This window comes from Rhyacophila brunnea, unplaced genomic scaffold, assembly GCF_057557595.1.
Source record: "Rhyacophila brunnea isolate RB1 unplaced genomic scaffold, BYU_Rbru_1.0 scaffold_5, whole genome shotgun sequence".
In the NCBI taxonomy this organism is placed as follows: domain Eukaryota; kingdom Metazoa; phylum Arthropoda; class Insecta; order Trichoptera; family Rhyacophilidae; genus Rhyacophila; species Rhyacophila brunnea.
The window spans coordinates 31116175-31140627 of NW_028233170.1; the positions used below are offsets into that span (position 1 = coordinate 31116175).

The 24453-nt window shown below is 33.1% G+C and overlaps 1 protein-coding gene across 2 annotated transcripts; it reads right to left on the reverse strand.

Moving 5' to 3' along the window:
* LOC147066284 (uncharacterized protein KIAA0513) lies at window positions 1-23744 on the reverse strand. 2 transcript variants are annotated; one of them, XM_085955363.1, is made up of 10 exons: window positions 23654-23744; window positions 20539-20751; window positions 15027-15250; window positions 11393-11637; window positions 10908-11009; window positions 10542-10702; window positions 4223-4472; window positions 2754-2979; window positions 529-623; window positions 1-360 (listed from the first exon to the last, which is right to left on the reverse strand). In XM_085955363.1, exons 2-10 carry the CDS (start codon window positions 20683-20685, stop codon window positions 293-295), a joined length of 1518 nt encoding a protein of 505 aa, XP_085811489.1. In that variant the 5' UTR covers window positions 20686-20751; window positions 23654-23744; the 3' UTR covers window positions 1-292. The 2 variants fall into 2 exon arrangements, with proteins under 2 accessions (XP_085811489.1, XP_085811490.1); XM_085955364.1 differs by having other exon boundaries at window positions 26-360; window positions 4283-4472.
* Window positions 23745-24453: the final 709 nt, after the last annotated feature.

Genomic DNA, 24453 nt, shown 5'->3' on the forward strand with positions numbered 1-24453 from the left:
CATAAAACCAACTCTTTATTGTCAACCTTCTATTGCTTCCATCGAGAATGCTATTAATATTCCAGATCACATTTTTATCACATTTCATTAAATGTCATAATTATAATAAGAAAAGAGTTACTTGAAATATTTTTCAATATTATCTATTTATTAATTACTTATCTGTTTTAAATTTCACCTATATGAAAATAAAATACGATAAATTTATTATTTTATTAAATTCTTTCAAAATAGCCCCGTATTATCACATTATTTTACATAGGATTGCCAAGATGTCGACTTGTCGGACACTTCAGACTCTCCAAGGGTCTGTTTCTTTGTACATTCTTTCAACATTGTCGCGCAGCATCTTCTCTTGTTCTGCAAAAATAAGATATTTATTAATTTTATTGAGCCGGACATGCTGTTCGGTGATTGAATAACTACTAGACAAGATAATCTTTGAAAGAGTGAAATTTATTTTTTGATTAAGCACTAAGTAATACTTTATTTAATTAAGTTAATTTTTTTCTGTTTCAAGACACGTACCTTTGCTTAAATTGGCAATGATGCATTGTTTCCTTAGAAATTCTGTACACAGTTCTCTGCTCAATCCAAAGGCATGCATGTTATATGTAAAGGTTCTGGAAATAAGATTTTTTATTAAAACAATGTATAACTAATTATTATTAAAGGTGATCAACGTTTATTTATGTATCTTGTCATCTTGTCTTGTGTATACTAATTTTATTATTGTTGGGTGATCAGGTTTATATTAGATAACTTCAAACTGTAAAACTAAATAAAATCAAAATCTGTTTTTTAAAACAGATATTTATCATTTTATAACAATCAATTTAATGAAAAGATTTAAATATCATATTTGCATCTATTTTCCTATGACAATACAATTTGAATCAAAGACGTAAATCAGATCATTATTTTACTGCCATTTTATGTCATATTCAGAAAATTCAAAATCACAGTAGGTACATAATATTATCATGTAATTTTCAGCTAAAGCACAATAATATCCATTACATCTTTACCCTTAACTGCTTTCAATGCTTTTCATTTGTACAAAACTACACGTCATTCTTATTTACATGTCACTTTGCTGTTATGCACTTGTAAGTGGTGTGTTTATTTTCATACATTTAGATCAGTGATGTATTCACACTTAACATGCGCGCGATAAATAAGCGCCTCAGCAGCAAGCACATGCGATTCCCTGCCAGTAGTTAATGCATTTCTCATTCTCACTTAACTAAATGCAGCACTTCTTTCCGCTACTTGCCAATACCATGAGTCAATCACTCATTACTAACATAGCTAATTATTAACATACAAATTAATAATTACTATTGAATAAACATTTTGAAGAAATTCTGAGATAGAATTTTAATAATATATTCAAATTGACAAGTAAGGCTCTCACATCTAAATTCGCTTCGTCTGCCGCACAGCCATAAATCAAACGTCGATCCGGTGTTGCATGTTATGAAGCCCGCCCATCCGCACATCCACCTAGCTACAGTCGCACGTAACCTCTCGAAACGTATAGATATTTGGATGCGGCGATCGGCGAGCCATTATAGGAATGACCAATTCATAGGTGTTCGAATGCATTCTGGTGTCTTCGACTCGCAGCCCGAGAAGTATATGATTTGTTGATAACAACACTAGATGTTTTTTTCAGACTAAAAAGTTGCATTCGACCAATTTCCGGAGCTCCATTTGGCAACGTGTGTTTTGTGAATAACGATGACGTCACAACAACGTATTCAACAAGTTGCAGACGAGGCGAGTTTAGATATGACGGCCGGCTAATGGTAATACAGCGATTGTCTATTAGTTATGACTAAATCTTATGCAATTACATACACCCGATCCTCTTTTTGCACGGGGGATACGTTCCAAAGACAACCGTACAAAACAAAACCGTGTAAAAAAAGATAAGGTGCCCATACAAAAATGGTAGATAGGTTCCATTACTTAAAATCAACTCAAAATACGTAAATAATTCTTGAACTCAAATATAAATCGAATTTATTTATACCTATATAAAAATATTTATACATAAAAATACATAGTTGTCGATTTAAATTAAATTTAGCATAGAGAAATATATTCATTCAGTATCGCTACTTGACAATAAACATGCCCGTTCACTGCTGTTTTTCGCTGGCGAAAAATCACTCTCATTGCTGGAAATATTTAATGACGCAGATTCCGAAGTACGCGGTAATTCATTATTATTGATGGAATTTGAAGTAACTCAGTTTAAACATAAGTATAAGAATTTCTTTTATTTTGTTAACTGTCAATTCATGGTGGAACTGCATTGTATTGTTGTTTTAATTTAATAAAACACAATTTTTATGTAGCACTTATTCCACTTTTAATAAATAGATTAGGACCGATTTCGTCCGCCTCAGAGGGACAAAAAATGAAAACTGAAAATGTCCCTCTGAGGCGGATGAAACCGGTCCTAATCTATTTATTAAAAGTGGAATAAAAACTACAAAAAAATTGCGTTTTATTAAGTTAAAACAACAATAAGTATAAGAAATAATTTGCATGAATCATAGACGGATAGCTTACAGGTCAAAGCACTTACCCGGAAAGTGAGACGTGAGTTCAAGTCCCAGTCGATCCAACTTTTTTTTTAGAATTTCTATGTATGTTTCTGAGGTCTTTTAAGATTACGTTATTAAATAAATAGAAATTTTCTATTATAATAAAGCTAATGCTTTTAGTTAGCATAACCGTACCCTAGTTGTCCAAAAGTAATATTTTCCTGGTACTGCTTGTCGTCGAAAAATGCTTCCATGTTATTAGAAGTGACATCATCTTTGGTGGCAATAGGCCTGTGGACTCTTTCGCACTGCAGTGCGTCAAAGAAGGCGGCATTCCAAAATCTAAGCGAATGCCAAATCGGTTGGTCTCTCAGGTATGTGTACAGATATTCCTTATACGGCTCGCAACCCGGTACCTCAACTGAAAGTATTACGCGGCTATTAGAATAAGATAGTTAAAAAAATATTGAAACAATATTTCATTCGGTTAGTAAGGTTAGTTCATCAATTAAATATTTCATAAAGCATCATAATAATGTGACATTATGATAAAGTGAAATCTCAATAAAACAATCATCAAAAATCAAATACATTTATTAAACATAATAAAATAAATTATTAAAGTCAAATAAGTGCAGTCTACTCATTATGTACTTCGTTATGAATTTTTGTAGGTACCAATGGTGGACGGTGGTGGAAATGATATGTCACTAACTACGGTGCACATTATATTATAATATAAAAAAATATCCAACCATTTTCATCAAGTTGTGAGAAGAATGTAAGTACCGTATAAACCCAAACATAAAGCCTATTCTTCAGCAGTGCTGATGAGAAAATTATGTCAATTCAGAACAAGATGTGTTCAAGAAATAATGTATGTAAACATACCTTACTATATTTGACAGTTTATAAAGTTAAATCACGATTTTACGCTTTTGAAGGATCTGACAGAAAAAAAACATAAATAAAGGTAAAACGTAAATCAGTCAATGTGTTATTTCTACTTTCCGAGAATGTGCCTTTTCTTTTGAACAAACAATGTTTTTCTTTGCTTAGACATTGTTTGATGAACGGGTGTATACAAAAGAAAAACACAAACTTATACAATCGCATTGTGTAACCTTAGTCTTGGACATTGTAGACATGACATTTACAGAAATATTACCAGATGCGTCTGGAATTCATTTCATTAATGTCATTCATTGAATAGAATGTGTTCAAATAAAATGGATTTAACATTTAAATAGGTAATTTTAATTGAGATTTATATATTTCAGGTTTATAAATTACGGGAAATAAAAATATAAAACTGGAAATTATGTATCCTAAAATGAAATGGGACTGCAGAAATTCTCTTATATATCAGTTGAAAATCGAACAATCCTTTTAGACTATTCATTTCGGTGATTTAACATTCAAATAGTAAAGGAAAGGAATGAAATAATTGGGTATTGTTCCATAAAAATACAAGTTTGTTCTTGTGTAGGCTCGGTTTGTAGCCATACTGAGTTCGATTTTTACCAAATAATTGAATGAGAATAGCTATACATTATGTTCAGGTTGATACGCAGATTAACAAACGTTGATGCAAGTCATAAGGAGATTTCACCGAGTCGATAGCGTATTATGTTATGATATAATGATATGAGGTCGAACTTAACTGATTGGTGACATTCTACTTGAGTTACATTTGACTCCTTCGAAATAAAACATTTTTTTACCTTCCAAGTAAAATGTAAAGCACATATTCATCAACGATTTGGCGGGTGAAAAATCATCTGCCTCGGCACATTCGAAAAGTACTATTGCAAAATACTGAATCAGGGAGTAGAACGTTGTCTCATTGACCCTCTTCGATCGGCCGCGTTGTGCATTTACAAATCTAGAAAACCAGAGTCTACCGGTTTCATTCTAAAAAATATATTCTATAAGTTTTACAAATAATATTCACACATAAAACACATTACATTTGACTACACTAAAACCATTTCTTTTACCCTCATGCTTTGGAATGTTACAGAGGAAGTTAACGTTTTCAAGTGATCATGACAGAATTATTGTTATCAACCAAAATGCAACACTAGCCACCAGTGGCGAAGGGTGACTTTTGGAAAGAGGTAGGCTGTGGAGATCTGATAAAAAGAACACACTTGTCAGGTATACATACGAGAAATAAGAAGATAATACAGTATTACTACTAATGAATTCGTACACACTAATGACAAGTGACAACGACACACTAATTTATTTTAATGAAACTTCAAAAACTCACTGACGATCATTGGCGGCCTTAGGCCCGAAAAACTGGTAGGTCAATTTTGAATATATTATTTCAATTTGCCTTTTCGTTGTATACTTAAAAGACGTATTGCAAATTGACTTTTTATACATTATATAATAAGTGCTAGAAATTGTTATAGGTGGGTACCTACTTACCCTTCAAAAAATGTCCATTTTTCATAACGCCAACCCATTGTTAACCGAAATTGCACACAACGCGTTATAATTTTTTGTAAATTAAGTCCACTTTTCTTTCTTTACTTTTTGAAAGATCATCAATCACACGATTATAAAAATTGTCTATTTTTCCCACATATTTTTTTTCAATACTGAGCATTGCAAGAGCGGTCAGTCTATCTTGGCCCATCGTATTGCGTAGAAAGGTTTTTATTCTTTTGAGAGTGGAATAACATCTTTCACTTTCAACTGTTGTCATTGGTATGACGCAAATAAATTGCAGAACTTTGATCGACTCGGAAAATGTTTCATTGAAATTATTGCTGAGTAAAAAATGTAGAAGAGAAACTGCACTATTAGCGCCATGCAAATCATCTCGTTGATAAAACACCAATAATTCATTTTTTAACTTGGTTATGTTTATTTCTTCTAACTGTTTTATCAAATTTACTTGACTTGTGGGAAAATTATTTTTAAAATCAGCGTAATTTTCTTTATTGAACAAATCGGATATAATGAGATGATCGTTGGATGTGAATCGTGCTTCTATTTCCACTATAATTGTATCACAGACTTCAATTGCTACTGCGTTGCTATTGTCATCTATCCGTCTCTTTTTATGGTCACCCGTTGCACAGCTGGAATTCGGATTAGTGCTAGCTTCATTTCTGATTTCGGAAATATATTTTTTTAAATTATCGATGTATGTTTTTATCTTAATAGCGTCTAAGTTTCTTTTTTGCATTTGTTTAAATAAAATTTGACAATGAGGCATTATTTTGTGAAAAAAAGTCAACCAATAAATAAAAGTGTTTTTTTCCAAATTATTTATTAAGTTTTGGGCTTGACTTAGGGTATTGGTGTCATTTTCTCTGTCCAGTATTGAATTTAAGCACTGTAAAATGTCTTCTCGGTACAAAAAAACTGTCTCCACACATTTAGCATTGAAGCACCATCTAGTTGGAGCTGCTTTCGGTAGACGCACTTTGACGAATTCATCTAATATTTTCGTTCTTTTTGGTGATCTCGAAAAAAAGACAGAAAATGATTGGACGGTGGCAAAAAAAACTTTCAGACCAGTGGTTATGGTGGATGCTTTTTGCATAACTAAATTAAATTGGTGAGCATAACAGTGGATGTACTGTGCTAGTGGAAAAGTTTCGCGGACTCTCGTCTGAACTCCTCCAGTTTTTCCACTCATTATTGCCGCTCCGTCGTAGCTTTGCGCTATTAGCTGTCGAGGATGAATTTCCAAGATTCTCAGCTCTTTTAAAATTTCTTCTGTTAATCCTGTTGCCGTGCACACCTCTGGATTTACAAACTTCCAAAATCTTTCACATACTATATTGTCTTTTAAATATCTAACAACAAAAACCATTTGCGTTTTTGTAGAGCTGTCTGTCGTTTCGTCAACTTGAATAGCTACGTAATTAGATTTTTTTATGTCACATCTAATTTCTTCTTGAGTGACTTTTAATATTGAATCTAGCAATTAGTTTTGGATAGTCTTCGAAATTCCTTTGAATGAAGTTGACCTTTCTAAATGCTCCTTCATAACAATATCTATTTCCTGCATGAAATTTATTAATCCACGAAATATACCAGGATTATCAGACTCTTTAGACTCATCATGGCCTCGTAAGGCCAGCTCAAACGATCCGCAAAATTGAATACACTTTAAAATTTTTGTTACAATTAAACGATTTTTATCGACAGTTTCATTGTGATCAGCAATCGATCTGCGGTATGCACTATCTAACTGAATTCGGATGTCTGTTGTTCCTAATAAAACAAAACTCATAGAATTATTTATGTGTGCTGTTGACTTGCTATGCTTTTTTATTTTTTCTTTAAGATGTTTTAGATCACCAACACCAAATTCTGTCCATTGCTTTTCATTTTTGCAATCAAAAATTAAACAATGAAAACAAAAAAATAAATTCATTTCATTGCAACCACATATCCATTCACAAAAATGATAGCTTTTCTTGTTGAAATATCTGTTAACATCTTTGCTTTTCTCTTTTGTTGTTTGAATTATTTTCATATCCGGCATGTACCTGCCTAATATCTTCGCTTGTAGACGTTTATCATAGTTAAATGTCCCATTCTTTATTTCGTTTAAAATATAATCCACTGAATTAGACATTTTGTGTCAGTTCAAACAAATAAACCGTCGTAAATTCCACAAAACTTCACGAAAATGTAATAAATCACTAAAAACCAAACTTTGTGTGTAAATTCGTATAATAACTACACCAAAAACTATTTAAATACGTTTAAAACAACCAAAAGTCATTCGTCGAAACTTGTCAACTGTCAGAACAAAATACAGTATACAATAATTTTCGGCGTGGCAGAAGAATGGGACTCCATAATTCAGTCGACTTTATCATTCTGTTTCGCAAAATTAGCTGAAAATATGTTTTGTTTCACACTCGGACAATGGGCGAGACGCCTGTAATGCAAGGATCTTTGGAACTCAAAGCGTCGAATATTGAATTTATCTTTCTCTGTCTAATGTATGAGAAATGAGAGAGAAAATTTTATAAAAATATTAATTTTGGGTCAAGAATTGAATTGTCCGGCAATTGGCGGGGAATTCTCGCCTATCGAGAATACAAAACAAAAACAAGCGTACGCCTTATAATTTCAAATCCACCGATTATTATTATATTATGACATTGTAGATATTATTAATATTATTCTGTCGATTGTAAGGTATTTATTTTGGGAGCTCATTGACTAATTGACCTAATGATGGAGCCGCGCATGCTGACGATATAAAATTAAGCGATCAGTTTAAATTAAGTACGTATTTTTTCAAAACATTTATACACATCAAAAATTATTAGATAAAAGTTCTTTTATTTTTAAAAACAGCCTATATTTTTATTAATTTTCGATTAAACACCATAGAAATTATTTTTTTAAATTATCTAATTATTAATTATTTAGTTTTAGGCTCTGCGATCGGAGCTTACATCGGAGTTCATACAATTCGATAGACTGGGCGGGGCTACGTGACGTAAAGTCCATATGGAAAAAATTTGAGAATTATTGGAAACATAATCCAACCTTTATTTATGTCAAGACAGATGGCGTGCTGTGGTATATTTTTTAAAACCTTATCAGATTGTTTTGTAATAATTATCTGTGTAATACATTCCTACACATATGGCATATCTCGGCAAAATAAATTATTTTATAGAATATAATAAAATCAAGTGATTATATAAATAAGTCAATAATATGCAATTAAAAAATATTTTTCTTAAGAAGGTAGGCTTCAAATAATCGCCTAGTATGGAGTCTTCGGCACTGCTAGCCACACTAGTTTCAATTATGTATTAAAATTTTCTATACTTATCGTTACGTTATCATTACACCGTTTATCAGTGGCGAAGAAGTGAGAAGATCCGACATAAATAGTGCACACTTTGTTATTGTCGAACAAGAACATCTTGTCCACGTGTTACCACTGTGAACTAACAATCTCCTCCAGTACAGCTAATCGCACCTCCGTTTTCAAATGAAGAACGCCCCCAAATTTATGATTTTATTTTACGCTCCCGTGATGTATGGATCTATCAATTTACGTAATTTGAAGGATTTTATAGTAAAAATATGTCTAAAACGATCAGGAGTGTTGTTAGAATTATTATTAGTAAACTTTTGCTTTATTGTGAAGAAGAAAAGGAGTCGCACCTACAAAGAGAGCTGATACATTATTTACTTTGCGCCATGACATGTAGGTCACTGAGAAGTCTTCTATATGCGACTACAGCGACTTCCTGTTATCGCCGATTTCTTGTTGTCGGACTATAGTAAAACTTATTTCGTTTCATTGAACTTAGAATACAAATTGCAGATGGTGTTAGGTAGTTTTTAAATTTCAATTAAGCCCTGTGTAAACCAAATAATATCAAGGGAGATATATATCTATAGAGTATCTAAAATTATGTATGACTCAATAACATAATTTTAGATATTTTATAGATTGATGAATATTTTTTGACTGTCATCTATTATGGCATGGTTTACACAAATTGAATTTTAAAAACTAGCCAACACCATCTGCAATTTGTAGTCTTAATTTAATAAAAATAAATACGTTTGACTGACAAAGTTTAGTGTGCACTATTTATGTTGAATCCAGTCTACCCTCACCTTGCTTGGTTTACGCAGGGTTTAATTTAATTTTAAAAACTAAACAGCACCATCTCCAATTTAAATTCTTTTTTTTTTTTATTAAGCTCCCAAGTCTCAATTGAGTCTTATTTAGCAATAATAATTTTTAATTTAAATTCTTAGTTGAATAAAAACGCATAAGTATGACTGACAAAGTTTAGTGTGCATTATTTATGTCGGATCTTCACAGCCTACCTCCACCCCTCCTCGCCACGTGCAAGAAAAGTTTGGACAAATTATTGGAGATGGAAATATTTGTACCAGATGCTGCACAATAACAAGTCATGAACACCTGCATCATAAAATTTGACAATTAATGACACTTGATAAGAACTACTCGGCCAACGGTTAACCTCGAAAGATTTGTCAAAAGTGCTTTTACATTACGAACAATGAATAAACATCCTAGTCTTGAAAAAGTACAAATTCCAGATTTTGCAGTTTATCATGAGATGTTGTATCAGGAATAAATGGCCATATAGTATTAAGATCAAATGCATGACTAAATAAAACACTTAAAAAATATGTAACAAAAATCATTAGAATACTAGAAAGACGGAAGAAAATAGGTAGGTAAATAAATTAGCAATGCAATCATATTGTATAATAATTTATATAAAATGCTGGTAGGTACTCATATGTCCACGATGGCTGAGCGGCTTCATGGGTCCCAGGTTCGAATCCTGGATCTGGCCTGGGTGACTAACATTCGTTTCTCGTAAAAAAAAAAATCTGTTAATATAAACCTCCACATATCATATTAGGATCCGGCATGGTCAAAAAAAACTCATATATATGTGTCATACGCAAATGTCATTGGTCATACCTATCAAATATCTGATAATAACGACAACGTTTTTATCAAATATTTGGTACCAATCAATATTAAATTAATGATTGTATTGAATTTAATACAATAGGAACATTAATTACTATTTAAATTGTTCCACGAATAACGCGTAATTTTTTGATCTCAATGCTACACAGCCATCTCTTTCGAGATTTTCTAATTTTTTTCTTAAAATTGGAACTAATCCTGTAGGATTTTGTGAGAATAAATGATTCGTTATACCTATAGCATTTTGCTTTACGGTCAACGTTCCAGAAAAACATCTTGGACCTACAGCGAGGTATTATGTAGTAGCGTATTGAAAAATTTTGATTGAACTTTCACTAATCACTGTTGAAAGATTGTTATGTTAAATATACCAATATTAAAAGCCTCTGGGTATATCCAACACCTAATTCTGCTTTATTCTAAAACTCGAGGGTAAAAGATCAATTATTGGTTTATACCCTATTACATGCACAATACAATATAATGTCACTTACTTGACAGAGCAGCCCAAATTTAGATTTTTGCTCTAATTGAATTGATTGACTATCTTTAAATAAGTGTACGACAAAATGTCTCATGAATTCAACACTGGCCTCATCGGATTGGCTGTCCAAACTTAAGCTGGAGGCCCACGATTGGACAGATCCTTCTGAACCTGAAAAGATTACCACTTCTATAAACAAACATCATTATAACAGTTTAGTAGTTAACATCAAATTAATGAACCTCGAGTTTGTGTCCGAACTCAGATTTTCCTTGTTATAAGGTTCAAATCAGCTGAATTAATATAAATTATTCCTTTAAACGTATTACCTATTACTATCTTTTGAATGTGAAATTGATAGATTTATTTTGGTTACCTGATCTCACCCAATATTTCTTTCCATCTTTGTCAGATGAATCAATACTTGTGCTGGGACCATAACCATCTAGATCGCTCGCAGATCCACTGCTTGGAATATCTAAAACATACAACCAAACTTCATGTAAACTGACATGACAGAAGCTATGGAAAGCCATGGACATCTATGAACAAAAATAAAAAGATCCAATTTGGAACAATACTGCATAATTTTGTAACTTGGAAATATAATGGAAATCTATTGCATATTAAAACTCTTTTGACTTCTATATTACCCCGACTAGCAATATTCAAAGTGCTTAAAATACACAAAGCTCTCCATAAATAACTCTTATTATTTAAATTCACCTAAATAAGTATTTAAGTAAACTGTAAGTGTAACTGAAACATTATTGCAGAGTTCAATCACAAAAAAAAAATAGGTATACCTAGATATTACTTAGCTGTTGACCAAATAATTCTGAGTATTTAATATTATATCACCTTGTTTTATTTTCAATTTGTCATACGGATCGGGCCCTGTAGCTACCAAGCTACACTCTATATTACTGTCGATAGATTGAGACAGGTGTAATGATGACAGTTCTCTGTCTATGTCGGTGCTCCCTTCGCATTTGAGGCTATCTTTATCACCATCATCATCACGAACAATTGCGTTGTCACATCTTGCTGCCGAGGCCGTCATGGATCCCTCACTATGACCTTTCGTGTACCACTCATCTCCTTCCCTGTTGGAAAATAATATCATATTTTATTATGAGATTAATGCTTAAATAAATAACTATTTCTGGTCCAGGACAGAAAAATTGACATTCGAAATGTGGTGATAGTTAAACAGGTTTCTTGTTACATTCTTTTGACACATTGGGGCCATGGTCCGGATGAAAACATACATATTCATTGAGAAACATCAAGTTAATTTGACTCAGTAATTGAATTTAAATCCGTAACATATGGGTCAGGTACTAAGCATCTTAACTTCCTTCTATCCAACGTATACCTACCTACTTAAAAAAAAACTCTCATAACTGTACCAAAAAAGAGTGAACTTTACAAAAAAATCTTGCCCATGTTCCAGATATTGTAATTCTGTCACAATTGTATCCAGACCCACAGCATATTATTGAATGATGCTACCAATTTATTATAAACAGGCGAGAGTGATTGTTAGAGCGCTCGAAATGGAAAAGTTAACGAACCGGAGCGCTCAACTATTTTCTGAAGATATTAATATAGGTACTCGTTGTTTTCAAATTTAGTATTTTACAAAAATGAATGTGTTAGATTTTTTATTATATGACCTATCTAGCTCACACGGTCAAATTATTTTTTCCACAAGACGGAGCGATAACGGCGTTCCGGTGCGTTCCGATCCATTTCGAGCCCTGGATTGTTACATGTTTTTGTTCTTTTCATTACTGGATAAAACCATTTGTATAGACTTTTATTTATAATTCATATAACATTCATGCACAATTTGTATTTCGATAAATTCAGTTTGTGTAATATTATTTTATAATGGGATATTCGATCATCATATTCTGTGTACCTATCTACTATATAAGAATTCATCTACAATACCTATCGACTCTAGTGAACCCCATGAACCCAAGAACCCAAGAACCCAATTGAAATCTGAACTAGTTTGCTCAGTCAGTTTTGTTAATCAAATGTACTGAAGGTTTATATGGGTTTTGGCTTCTTGTGGATCATGAATCTAATACTAAATGCTAAACACGCCAGTATAGTTGTGCCGACATAGCCAAAGTAGATTTAGTATGACTCATCTCAAAACGATCATTGTGCTAAATAGGTCAGTACAAGGTCAATACATTTTTTTTCCATATTATCCATCCATCCATCTTATTGACATTAAATAGATTTTGAGACTTTAGAGGTAGTAATAACATATTGTAAATTTTAATGCACATTTTGTTTAATGCACATTTTGTTTAATGCACATTTTGTTTAATGCACATTTTGTTTAATGCACATTTTGTTTAATGCACATTTTGTTTAATGCACATTTTGTTTAATGCACATTTTGTTTAATGCACATTTTGTTTAATGCACATTTTGTTTAATGCACATTTTGTTTAATGCACATTTTGTTTAATGCACATTTTGTTTAATGCACATTTTGTTTAATGCACATTTTGTTTATCCATTGTCTGACTAGTAACAAAAAAGATTTTAGATTCGAGGTATCCAATATAATACAAATAAACCACGTATATAGTGACTTTCACAACATCTGCCCCATATAAACTTAATTGTAAGGGAAAAAATCTAGGTTTATTACCATTTTACAGGTATCCACAGAATGTTAGGTTATATTAACATAGTTTTCTTACAAGGAATGGCCACCATTCGTTCAACCCGTTGGGTACCCTTGCTCTGGATCAAACACACATTAAAAAGCAACATATAGACAGGAATCGACCCTACTACCAACAGCTTGAGGCGGACAATGGGCTTAAATCATAATAATTATTCCTCTAAACAAAATGATAGAACTATCGGATGGAGCAAATTGACTCATGGAAAAACTTTTACACTGATTACACCTATTCATTCACCTTCTATGCAGAGGATGGGAATACACAGGAGGAAAAAAGAAAACGAAAATCCATGGCCTAATTCCATTTTTTTTAAAAGGATGTGGGATTCCTGCCGGCGGGATTTGAACCCAAATACTAGACGTGTGATGCTACCAACTACACTACGGTGGGTGTCGATAAATCCAGTGCTGGAATTAGGTATGCAGAGATAATTTAGCTTATACAATAAACCACCACTAAGTGTTAAAAAACAGGAATTGTTTTGTTTTCAGGATTTTTTTACATTCTGGTCGATTGCTTTATGCATTGATTTTTAACACTCCACGAGCATGATCGCTCCTATGCGGAACATATGGGCCTCCACAGAGTAGGTAGGTATATAATATAACATTATATTAACAGATTTTTACGAAGAATAGATATTAGCTATTCTCTCAACTTATTGGGTGTTTTTTTTAATGGAAGTGAAGAGTGGGTGTGCGGTTTTTTAGATTTCGCACAGTGGCTGCTGAGTCTGTCGGGGCGGGTCTTGTCATTTGCTTCGTGTAAATCCACCATAGAATAAGTCAGAGTTTCCCAAACTATGCTCCGCTAAAACCTGGAATGGTTTTATATGCTGCAACAAATTCAAATAATATGTTTGACTTCATATTGGCAGACGAAGCAGGATTTTTATTTTTTTTATTATGCTGCAATAAAGTCCAGGAAGAAGCCCCATGTTACGACATAAAGAATTCTACTTTCTAATATTGTACCTGCAATTATTCTGATTTGCAATTCAATGATCCAAGAGAAGAACTTCATTCACTTATATTTTTCTGTGTTTTAAAAATAATTAAGCAGGTAAGTACATAAAAAATAAATAATTATTGTTTTTTTTAAGTTTGTTGATTATGTATTTATTTACCTTCCCTACAAAATAAACAAGGTGTTCCGGTAAAATTTCATGATTTGCAAAGTGTTCCGTTGCAGGAAAAGTTTGGGAAACTATTAAGAAGTATTGTAAACATGCCCCCCACAAGGGGGCTGACAAGGCTCTAACCTGGAGGCCCGGACTCAGGCGAGTCCCGGTTAAGTGACTCGACCAGATAAGTGAGATAAACACCCATCATAAATTTGCTGTAATAGTAAAAAAAGTCGCTATTTTCCTTCAATAATATTATTATTATTTTAAATTATGTGGTTGTACAATACAAATTTTTAATTGTATATCAATATTCGACATCTCTATAATTCGAATGGATGTATTAAAATATACAAAAGCATTAAATATTCAGATTAATTTTACCGCGTGCGTACACCATTTGTAAAACACTACTGTAGAGCGTCACACTGCTTTTATGCTGAGCGATAGGTAGGAGGGGCCACCAAAGATCCTAGCCTGGGAGCCCGCTTCACGATGTGGGGCCCATGATTGTAAAATTTAATAATAGTAGTTGGTATTTTTTTTTTTATTCAAACGGAGCCCAAAAGGATATTTGAATTGAATAAGTCATACCAAACCTAACGTCGACATACTTATAGTGTGTGTGAATAATAGACTGAAAGACGTTTACTCTTCAACGGAGGACTGGTGTTTGCGTTTGTGCTTTGCGAGTGCTTCCCGGTCTTCGAAGGTGAGGCCGAGTGTCGGCAAAGTGTGCAATTTACGCATGGCAGCGAGAGAACCACCTTTTGGACTGGCCGCATCGGACTGGCCGACGGCCGCGTCGCGCTCGCTCAAACACTCCTCAGTGGAGTAAGAGGACGATGATTCGCTCAGACTGAGAGCAGACTCCAACTAAAAAAGAAAACACAGGCAAATATTATTTTCAATTAAACTATTTCGTTTACCTAAAAATACCGAAGTGACCAAAAGTAATGCAATAACATGGACGATATTAAAATGTCAGATATAGGTAACGTCAGGGCCGCTTCTAGCAAGTACGAGGCCTGATTGAAGTTTGTGCGCGCGCGAGGCCGCTAGGTATGGGGTAAGAATATATTATATTATTATTTTATCCCTCGAAACATGGTTGATAATGGGAATGGATCTTGCTTATCAGTGTGGATAGTTTTCTTAAAACAACTTCTTTGAAATCTTCATTATTTATATAGGTAAGTACTTATTACAATAATTTGGATATCTAATATGAATATCAAAACTACTTTCTTAACCTAAACGAGATGATATTTTTCGGGTCTAGGAAGATTTGGCGCCGGGACAACTGGACGCCACGCAATTCGAAAATAAATAGACGTTATGTACTTATTAACGAAAAAAGAGTTTTTTATTTTTATATAAAGTCTTAGGCATGGTAATTCTCAATCCCCAATAAAAAAATGAATTAAAACTACTAATTAATAGATAGAAACTGATTTAAATTCCTCGTCTTGTTCTGTTTACGTGTCTACGACAGTGTGGCGTCCAGTTGTCACATTCCCATATTTTTCTTACATTATTATCGGAAAATTAGTCATTGAAAATCAAAGGTTATATCGTTTCAGTAACAAATTGGGTACAACGGAAAAATTTTGACCTTCGTCTAAGAATATTAGTATTTGTCCCGCTTCTCCCATGATGCCAACAAAATTATTTTGAATATGTTTTAAGAACCCTTTTTATTTGCAATTTAAGTAGTTCCGGCATAACATCATTCAGGTCGTTTGCGATTTTTCCCGAGAATTCTATAATTCTACTGCACAAGGGCCTCCCATTTGAAATGTATAAAATGTTAAAATATACTTAGGAATACCTACTCAATTATTTAATAGCAATTAATAATCGACTTTAATACATCGTTTCGTTAATTTTTTATTACGACACCGGAAGTCAATTATGGCGCGAGGCCTGATTGCGTCCAATAGCCCTAATACCGGGCCTGGGTACCGTAGATACCTATATTTATGGTGCCCTCCGAAAACAAACCAGATCCAGTATTCGACGGCCTAAGCCCTAAACATACGGAGTTAGCCGAAGAGATCTTTAAGCTAATATTTGCTGTAAAGTTTGTAATACACATTTTAGACAGGTAATACATGTGCCATTTCAAGATCCATGCCAAGTAGGTAGGTACCTAAATAAATATCAACAAGCAAAATATTAAGAGAAGCACGGAGATGCAATGTTATGGTAAACGCAGAAGGACCACAAACGAAACTAATGGATTATGAAAACAGAGGGAAATGTAAAAGTGTCAAAATATTTGTTATAACAATTTGAGTAGTCCTATATAATCAATGAAGATATAGGTATCTACACTAATATCTTGCTAATCATTTGTTTCAATTACCATAATATTATTTAATATTTTATTTGTATTTTGAGTATTGAAAGTATTGTATGCATGTACAACAACGGTGTATTGAATGCTTACGTTTGGAAGCACTGGGCTTGCATTGTTTTTAAGCTTTTTCATCAACAATCCATACCTACCATACAAGCATAATTAATAATCAATCACCTAACTAATTTAAGATACGTCGTACCAAATCCGTATCTTATAATATCATTATAATAATATATGCATATACACATTAAAATGCATTCGAATAATTAGGTATTAATTAAAATTAAACACTTAATCATAGTTAATAAATACGTCAGTCTATGGCTATTTGTCAACTTATCCATTATTTATTATATATGGCACGGATGGCTTAATTGGTAAAGCAAGATGGCCAATGGATGCCGGTTCGAGTCCCGCGCCGCACCACTTTCTTTCAGAAACATGTAATATGTTTCTGTGCTGTTTTGAATGATGTATATTCAATTAAATAATAATTAGTTTTTTTATTCATTAACAATAAAATTATAAAGGAACCAAAGAATTGACCAAAACATAATATTAGGTACACACTTACCTAAATGTAGTCGGAATTTCTAAGATTTAACAATATAATTATGTTATCGTACATATTGGTGACCCTTGTCCTAACGCAATAATCAAATTTAGTCCGTAGCCACTACTCTACGCCGTAGATCAAAGTTACGTCAAATTTATATTAAGTATGTTGATTACAATGACATTAATATGGACGAATCATCTGGAAAAGAAAATGACACTCACTTTATTGTCGGGTCTGCCGAATGGCATAATCTGTTCTAACGCCATTACAATAAAGGTGATATTGCTATAAATTCCTGATGCTTTTTATTGGGTCTGCCGAATGGTTCGGCTCGAACGGGTTCGCTCAAATGAACATTGACATTAGAAACACTGCTCTAACGCCATTACAATAAAGGTCATATTGCTATAAATTCCCGATGCGTGATATCGCATAATGGAAATTGCGTGACGTCTACCTATATATGCGAATGCGCGAATTTACTTGCTAGCTACTGTATTGAGTGCGTCGTCCATTAATAATGTCATTGGTTGATTAATATATCTAATAATATTATATATTTAGATACCTATCTATAAAGTTTCTTTATGTACCTACTTAGCCTAAGTATTATTGAATATTTGATTTGACAAAAATTTATTGGATTTTATTTATATGGAATTTATTTATATTAAACAGAACAGCCATGTAGAACAGATACTTACCTATTTCATTTAAATTTCACGCGCAAAATTTTTGCATGCCCACCAAATGCGCCTAACAATGCGGAAAATAGTGTAGGTACTTATTGAAACAAGCCCGCAGGGACGGCCCACATGCAATTAATCGCACAAAAATCAATAAGTTCGTAGTAATTATCTACTATCTAGCTAAGTAGGTACCTACTTCCGAATCACTTTTTATTTGTTTGAAGATATGGTTAGTATTTATAGGTACCTATAGAATTACCTACTATAGATAGGTATATAGGTGTCGGTACTGTTATTCTATTATTCTAACATATTGGTATTCAAAGTGTGTGCAATTTTGACTTATACACATAACGTTGAAAACAAATATATTTTCAAAACAAAGATTATTGAATGGTTCGGAGGGCAATAAACATAACACGATAAAATATGAAGCATTATGCCATGTCCACACTGGCAACAAGTTGCAACATTATTTAAGTAAGTACATACTCAGGGCTCGAAATGGACTGGAACGCACCGGAGCGCCGTTCCGGGTCGTAAAATTGGCAACATTGTCGTTCCTTCTCGTTGAAAAAATAATTTTACCATTTGAGATAGAATGGCCATAAAACAAAAAAATCTAACACTTTTATTTTTATAAAAGACACATAACATTAGATAACTATGTGAAAATATTCAGAAAACTAACGAGCGCTCCGGTTCGTAAAGTTTTCCATTTCGAGTGCTGTACATACTTATATTATATCACATGCATTTTTCACGATTTACTAAAATAAAGGTAGGTATCTAATACCTATATCTACCTACTGTTTTGTATCTGAAATTCGTCGCCGGTCGGCATACCTACCGGGATTTCTATCAATGTCAGTGGCTAAGGGTGGAGGTAGACTATTAAGATCCTATATAGTGCACACTACACTTTGATTGTCATACGTATTTGGTTTCTTTGAACTCAAGACTACAAATTGCAGATAGTGTTGGTTAGTTTTTAAAATTCAAATAAACCCTGCGTAAACCAAGCCATAATAATATATTAAAATAGTCAAAAAATATTCAACATCTATAAACTATCGACAATTATGGCATTAAATCATAGATAATTTTAGATATTTTATAGACAGAAGAATATTTTTACCTACCTATTATGGTTTGATTTAGGCAAGGCTTAATGAATTAAAAAAAAAACTGACCAACACCACCTGTGTATTCAATTATCCGAAAACAACTAATTATGACAAAGTTTAGTGTGCACTATTTAGGTACGTCGGATCTTTAACAGCTTACCTCTACTCCTCATAACTGCCTGTTATAGGTTGACTATTACTAGTGATGACATTTTCAAAATTATGGGTGTTTTGTGGTTGTACACCAAAATCTATGAAAATCAACTATTTTACTTGATAGTACATTAATTTAACGGGCGTATTTTGTAATCAGCGCTCGAAATGGACAGGAATGCACCGGAGCGCAGCTCCTGTTCATGAAATCTCCGAATCGTGAATTATTAAGAAGCAATATAATCACTTATTAAAATATATTATTTTAAATTTATGCGAAAGTTATCGGAATCATATTTAAAAAATAATGTTAACGACGTGACGTAAACCTCAATTTTCATCTGCCGCGCCGACAACATTTTAACCAAATCTTGCATTCCACAAGACTGTCCCATTGAACCGTCAATTCTTCGTCGCTATAGATTGGTTTGTTAAATATCCGTTTTTGTCGAAATCAACCTTTTAATGCAGAATGATTTTTTCTATCTTAATGAACCAGAACTATCATTTTCTTTAAATTACTTTGTAATGAATACAGCTGCTGGATATGTTGTAAAAACAACAATTTAAATACTTACTTCCATGTATTTAAATATAGGATAATGACATTTGTTTTTCGTCTCCTGAACATTTGACATTTTTGGTCTATTCGACAAACCAATCTACAGCGACGTCTTGGCAGGTATATAACAAAAATCGAATACATACGCTGTTTTTGTATAATACGTGAATATTTTTGGAAAATTATCGAGGCTCCGGTTCGAAAAATTGTCCATTTCCAACGCTGGTTATAATTAAATTTAGTAAAACCGGAGTGGTATCTCTGCAATGTTTTAAATATATACCGGTACATAACTTTAATAATATTATAGATAATATTACACAATAAATAAGTACATACATACTACTTTATCGATTATGTATGGGGATGATCTATATCTACAGCACCGTCAGCACCTATGGACCGCACGTCACTGGCAACAGAACTGTACTACTTCAAAAAATAATAGCTGGGTATAAATTGATAGGTACCTATGTACAATAATTATATAAATACCTGCCGATTAAGGTGCATTTGTCTTTTTCATTACAATAAAAAGTAAAATAGGTGCATTAACCTAATAACAACAATCATACAAATGCTTCGGCTTTGCCTACACTTGCGTACCGATATACGTGTTAGCAGTCATGTTATTACATTATTTCCATTCTTATCACTTGCGGTTGGTAACTCCGTAGATATAACGGAATTATAATGAAATGTTTCTTACCTTATTAGATATTCCAGTTATAATGTCAGAGCTGTTTCCCAAAAAACTCAACATTCGCGACTTGAGCATCCCTTGCGTGCGTCCCATAATCCGTTTGATCTGCTCTCCATTCGTCTCTTCTTTGGAATTCATCATAAGGTCTACCATATTTCATGCGGGAATTGTTATTTCGGTAACCCAGGAAGTATCTATGCTATTAACCCAAATTGTCTGCTGCAATAAATATAGGTATTTGTTTTAAACGTTAGGAAATCGTTTCGTTGAAAATGCTTTTACCTACTCCAATTCCCAAAATAATTTCACTTTACGAGCATTTCTATTAAGACGGTACTTCAGTGAAACGGCAAATAATTTTCAACTATAGGTGCGACAAAATTTCTGACTGGCTGGCAATCGGAGAGCGAAACTCAAGCTGTGAACACGTCAATTTATTTTGTGATGGCGACGGGGAATTAATTCTTAAATCGTCTGAAGATGACTAAAAAACGTTACCCATTTACTTTAAAAAGAAAACATGTCAATGAATATATTATTATTATTAATATATAATATAACAATAAACATGAGTTTAAATGGACACATGTTGACTTTTTATGACAAATTAGGTTTTGTTCTGCACGCGTCATTTGCACAATCTTCGCGTCGCGTAGTCACGATCGTTTTAGACCGTGCCCCAGCTGAAGTATAGCCTTAAGTTTACGATTACAATTATTATGTTATATAATACAATATGTGTACTCCTAGTAATTTCGAAAAGATAGGTAAATAAATAAACAATAAAAATGTTGGTAAATGTGCCGCAGCTGCCGTCATGAGATTTTATAACTTTCTTTTTAGACCAAACCGAACCTAACATAACCTAACCTAATCTAACCTACACCAACCCAATATTACCTAATATAATCTTAGTTTGTGATAGTGATGCATCAAAATGTATGAAAATTCCAAATTTTCTATTAACAATTATTGGATCGAAAATCCTATGTGCCGACGGAAAAAGGTTTTCATATAAAATATATATATAAAAGCTCATGACGGCATCTGCGGCACAATTACCATAATTAATATGTTATGAATACCTACCTACTCCGATTAGTTTCGAAAAGATAGCTAAACAAATAAAAATAAACTACAATAAAAATAAAAAAAATAAATAAAAATAAAATATTTTATGAAGGAAGGAAAAACCGTGTCCCGAAAATTATATTGTATGCATGCAGTTGATCGTTAGCTGTTGTATCGGAAATAGATTATTCTTTCTTTCTTTTTTAACACTACAGCAGGCCTATAGGTCCAATGACAGTAGTGTATTTAGTATTATAAGTGACACCCAGGCTTTGAGATAATCACATAAATATTATATTGTGTCCTCACTGAGAATCGAACCCGGAGCTCCCGGATGAAAGGCCAGCGCAGTACGCACTGCTCGACGAGAGCCTACCTATAGATAGCCGTGTAGCATTAAGATCGCGCTGTTCATCGAATATTTCACCGTGAAGTAAGTTGTACGTATGTTACAAAACCCTAAACAAAATATTTGGTGATTTTTACCTACCCAGTGTGTGGGTGTACTTTCATGGTATTAAATTTCCAATGTCCAAGGAACACATTGTATTAAAATAAAACACAATAATAATATGTGGTTTTCATTCCACACCTCCTCTTCCAAGGTCAGACAAACGCATTTTTTTTTTCAAATATACAGTGGCGCATGGGTATAACCAGATTGACTCCATCCCATTGGGCTTCTCAGCTCGGACACGGTGGTTTTGTCTCCAAGCTCTGTCAGCTTGGCCTAATAGAATCTGCGACTTGCTTATATGGAAAATTGCGGGACGTTGATCACATCCTCTGGGAGTGCTCCCATATGTCGGTTGAAAGGGAAGAGTTTCTCAAATCGGTCCATTGCGAATTGGTATCTACGAGGGAAAACTTCTCGGCTTTTAGAAAGTTCGCGAAATTTTACAGTGAGCTAGACGGTTTTTTCTCATCGATGATTGATGATATATATATCAAAATAGGAATCACGCACACTCTAATGCACGCCAACCTTCGTCATGGGGAGTTGCTCCTGAGACACTTTCAGCTCGACATTTAAGGGTGCTCAACGTTCTTTACGCCACGGTATATACCAGAATAAAGTGTTCATTCCACACCATATAATAATAAACAGGACCGGTATAGTTTAGTTATATTTTTTTTACTTAAAAAACCTTAATTACTTATTGTTTATAATATTTGTTCTACAACATTTTTTCAATCTGTAAATTTGTTAGCATAAATAACAACGCGATCTCAATGCTATACGGCCATCTGTCTACGGTACAGCATCTCACGGTGAACTGCATACGTACAATTTATATGTAACCCTGCAGGGGAAACAACCCACAATCTTTCACACGTTTATTAAATAGGTACCTACCGCCAAAAATTTACTAAGTAAGTACTATTGAGACATTTTGACTACTTAGACTTAGGTGATATTTAAAACCTTTATAGAAAAAACGGATGAAAATAATCACGAAAACAAAGACTTCTGCAATTCATTATTTACTAATACATTATGTATTTTGTTATAGAATTTCAATTCTATATTTGGGTACCTACCTATTTAAAATTTAAACAGGTTTGATATAATTATTAGATACGTAATTAACATCGTAGTGTATCGGGACCTTTTATAAGCCCGCCAAATAAACAGCACTGATGATAACACTTACTAATTAAAGTACCTACATCGATGGTTATTGAGTGTGCACTATATGGGAAAATCTAAACACTTATGGAATATAAAAGCATGATAACTATTAATAAATATGCTTGAAAGGCAATCACATAATAAAATAGTGTTTCCATTAACTGCTGGGAAATCTTTATGTATAAATTCGCTCTTTATCTCAGGTTCGCAGATGGAGATGTTAGTAAATTTAATTGCGTTAGAAAAATGAAAACTGAAATATCCGCAATAACGATTCGTATCTACGCAAAGAAAATGTAAAGAAAACTGAGAATTGGCTAATACATAACGTTGTTGGCACTACATTATGGGATAAATACAAGAAATATTCCGTTCGATGTTGCAACATACGGATGTCAATATTATTGGAATACTTACGACGGATTTATTCCAAATTTTTGACATTAGCCTACGGAAAGCTTAGCGGTAACGCTCGCTCTACGAAAGCGCGATAAAGACTGCATTGCCCATATAGAGAAACTGGGACGGAACCTCGAAAGCCTTGCTACGGTATCGTTTTGAGTGAGTTTTGCAACGGAATGGGAAAACGCTGTGACGTTTTAAATAATAATTTAAGTAAGTATTTATTTTTCGTTCCACATTCATAATTATTGGAATCCTTTGTTCTTGTTCGAACTTAATACTTCAACATGTGTTAAAACGTATAAAAAGATTTTTTTAAACAGGTTTAAATGTGTAGACAGGGGGAGTAAAATAAACAATATTATATCATTCAAATATCAATTTGATAATATACTTAGTTATAAATTGAACCCAGAACATTTTGATTTCACTATTTTATAATATAGGTTACATGCAGACAAATAAAATATAGAACATTGGATGTAATCTTTCCGTAAATAATGATAATGAAATTCTGCCAGTGAATTTGAAAACCTCAATAATTATTTAATACATTGCATTGATAAGTATTGTCAGTTTAAATAATCAATACGTATCTAAACATTGAAAAGATTTTTCTAAATTGTGGGTTTTTCGGAAGTCAGTTTTTATCAAGTAGGTACATAATATCTTATGAATATGAAACGTATTTTTTTTTCTTGACAATATAAATTAATATAGATAACTCAAAAAATCTGTATTCCTTTATTTACATCGATTCGGGCATTGGTAGCGTGACTGCATCAAAGCACGATTCGATTTAAATAAATAAAAAA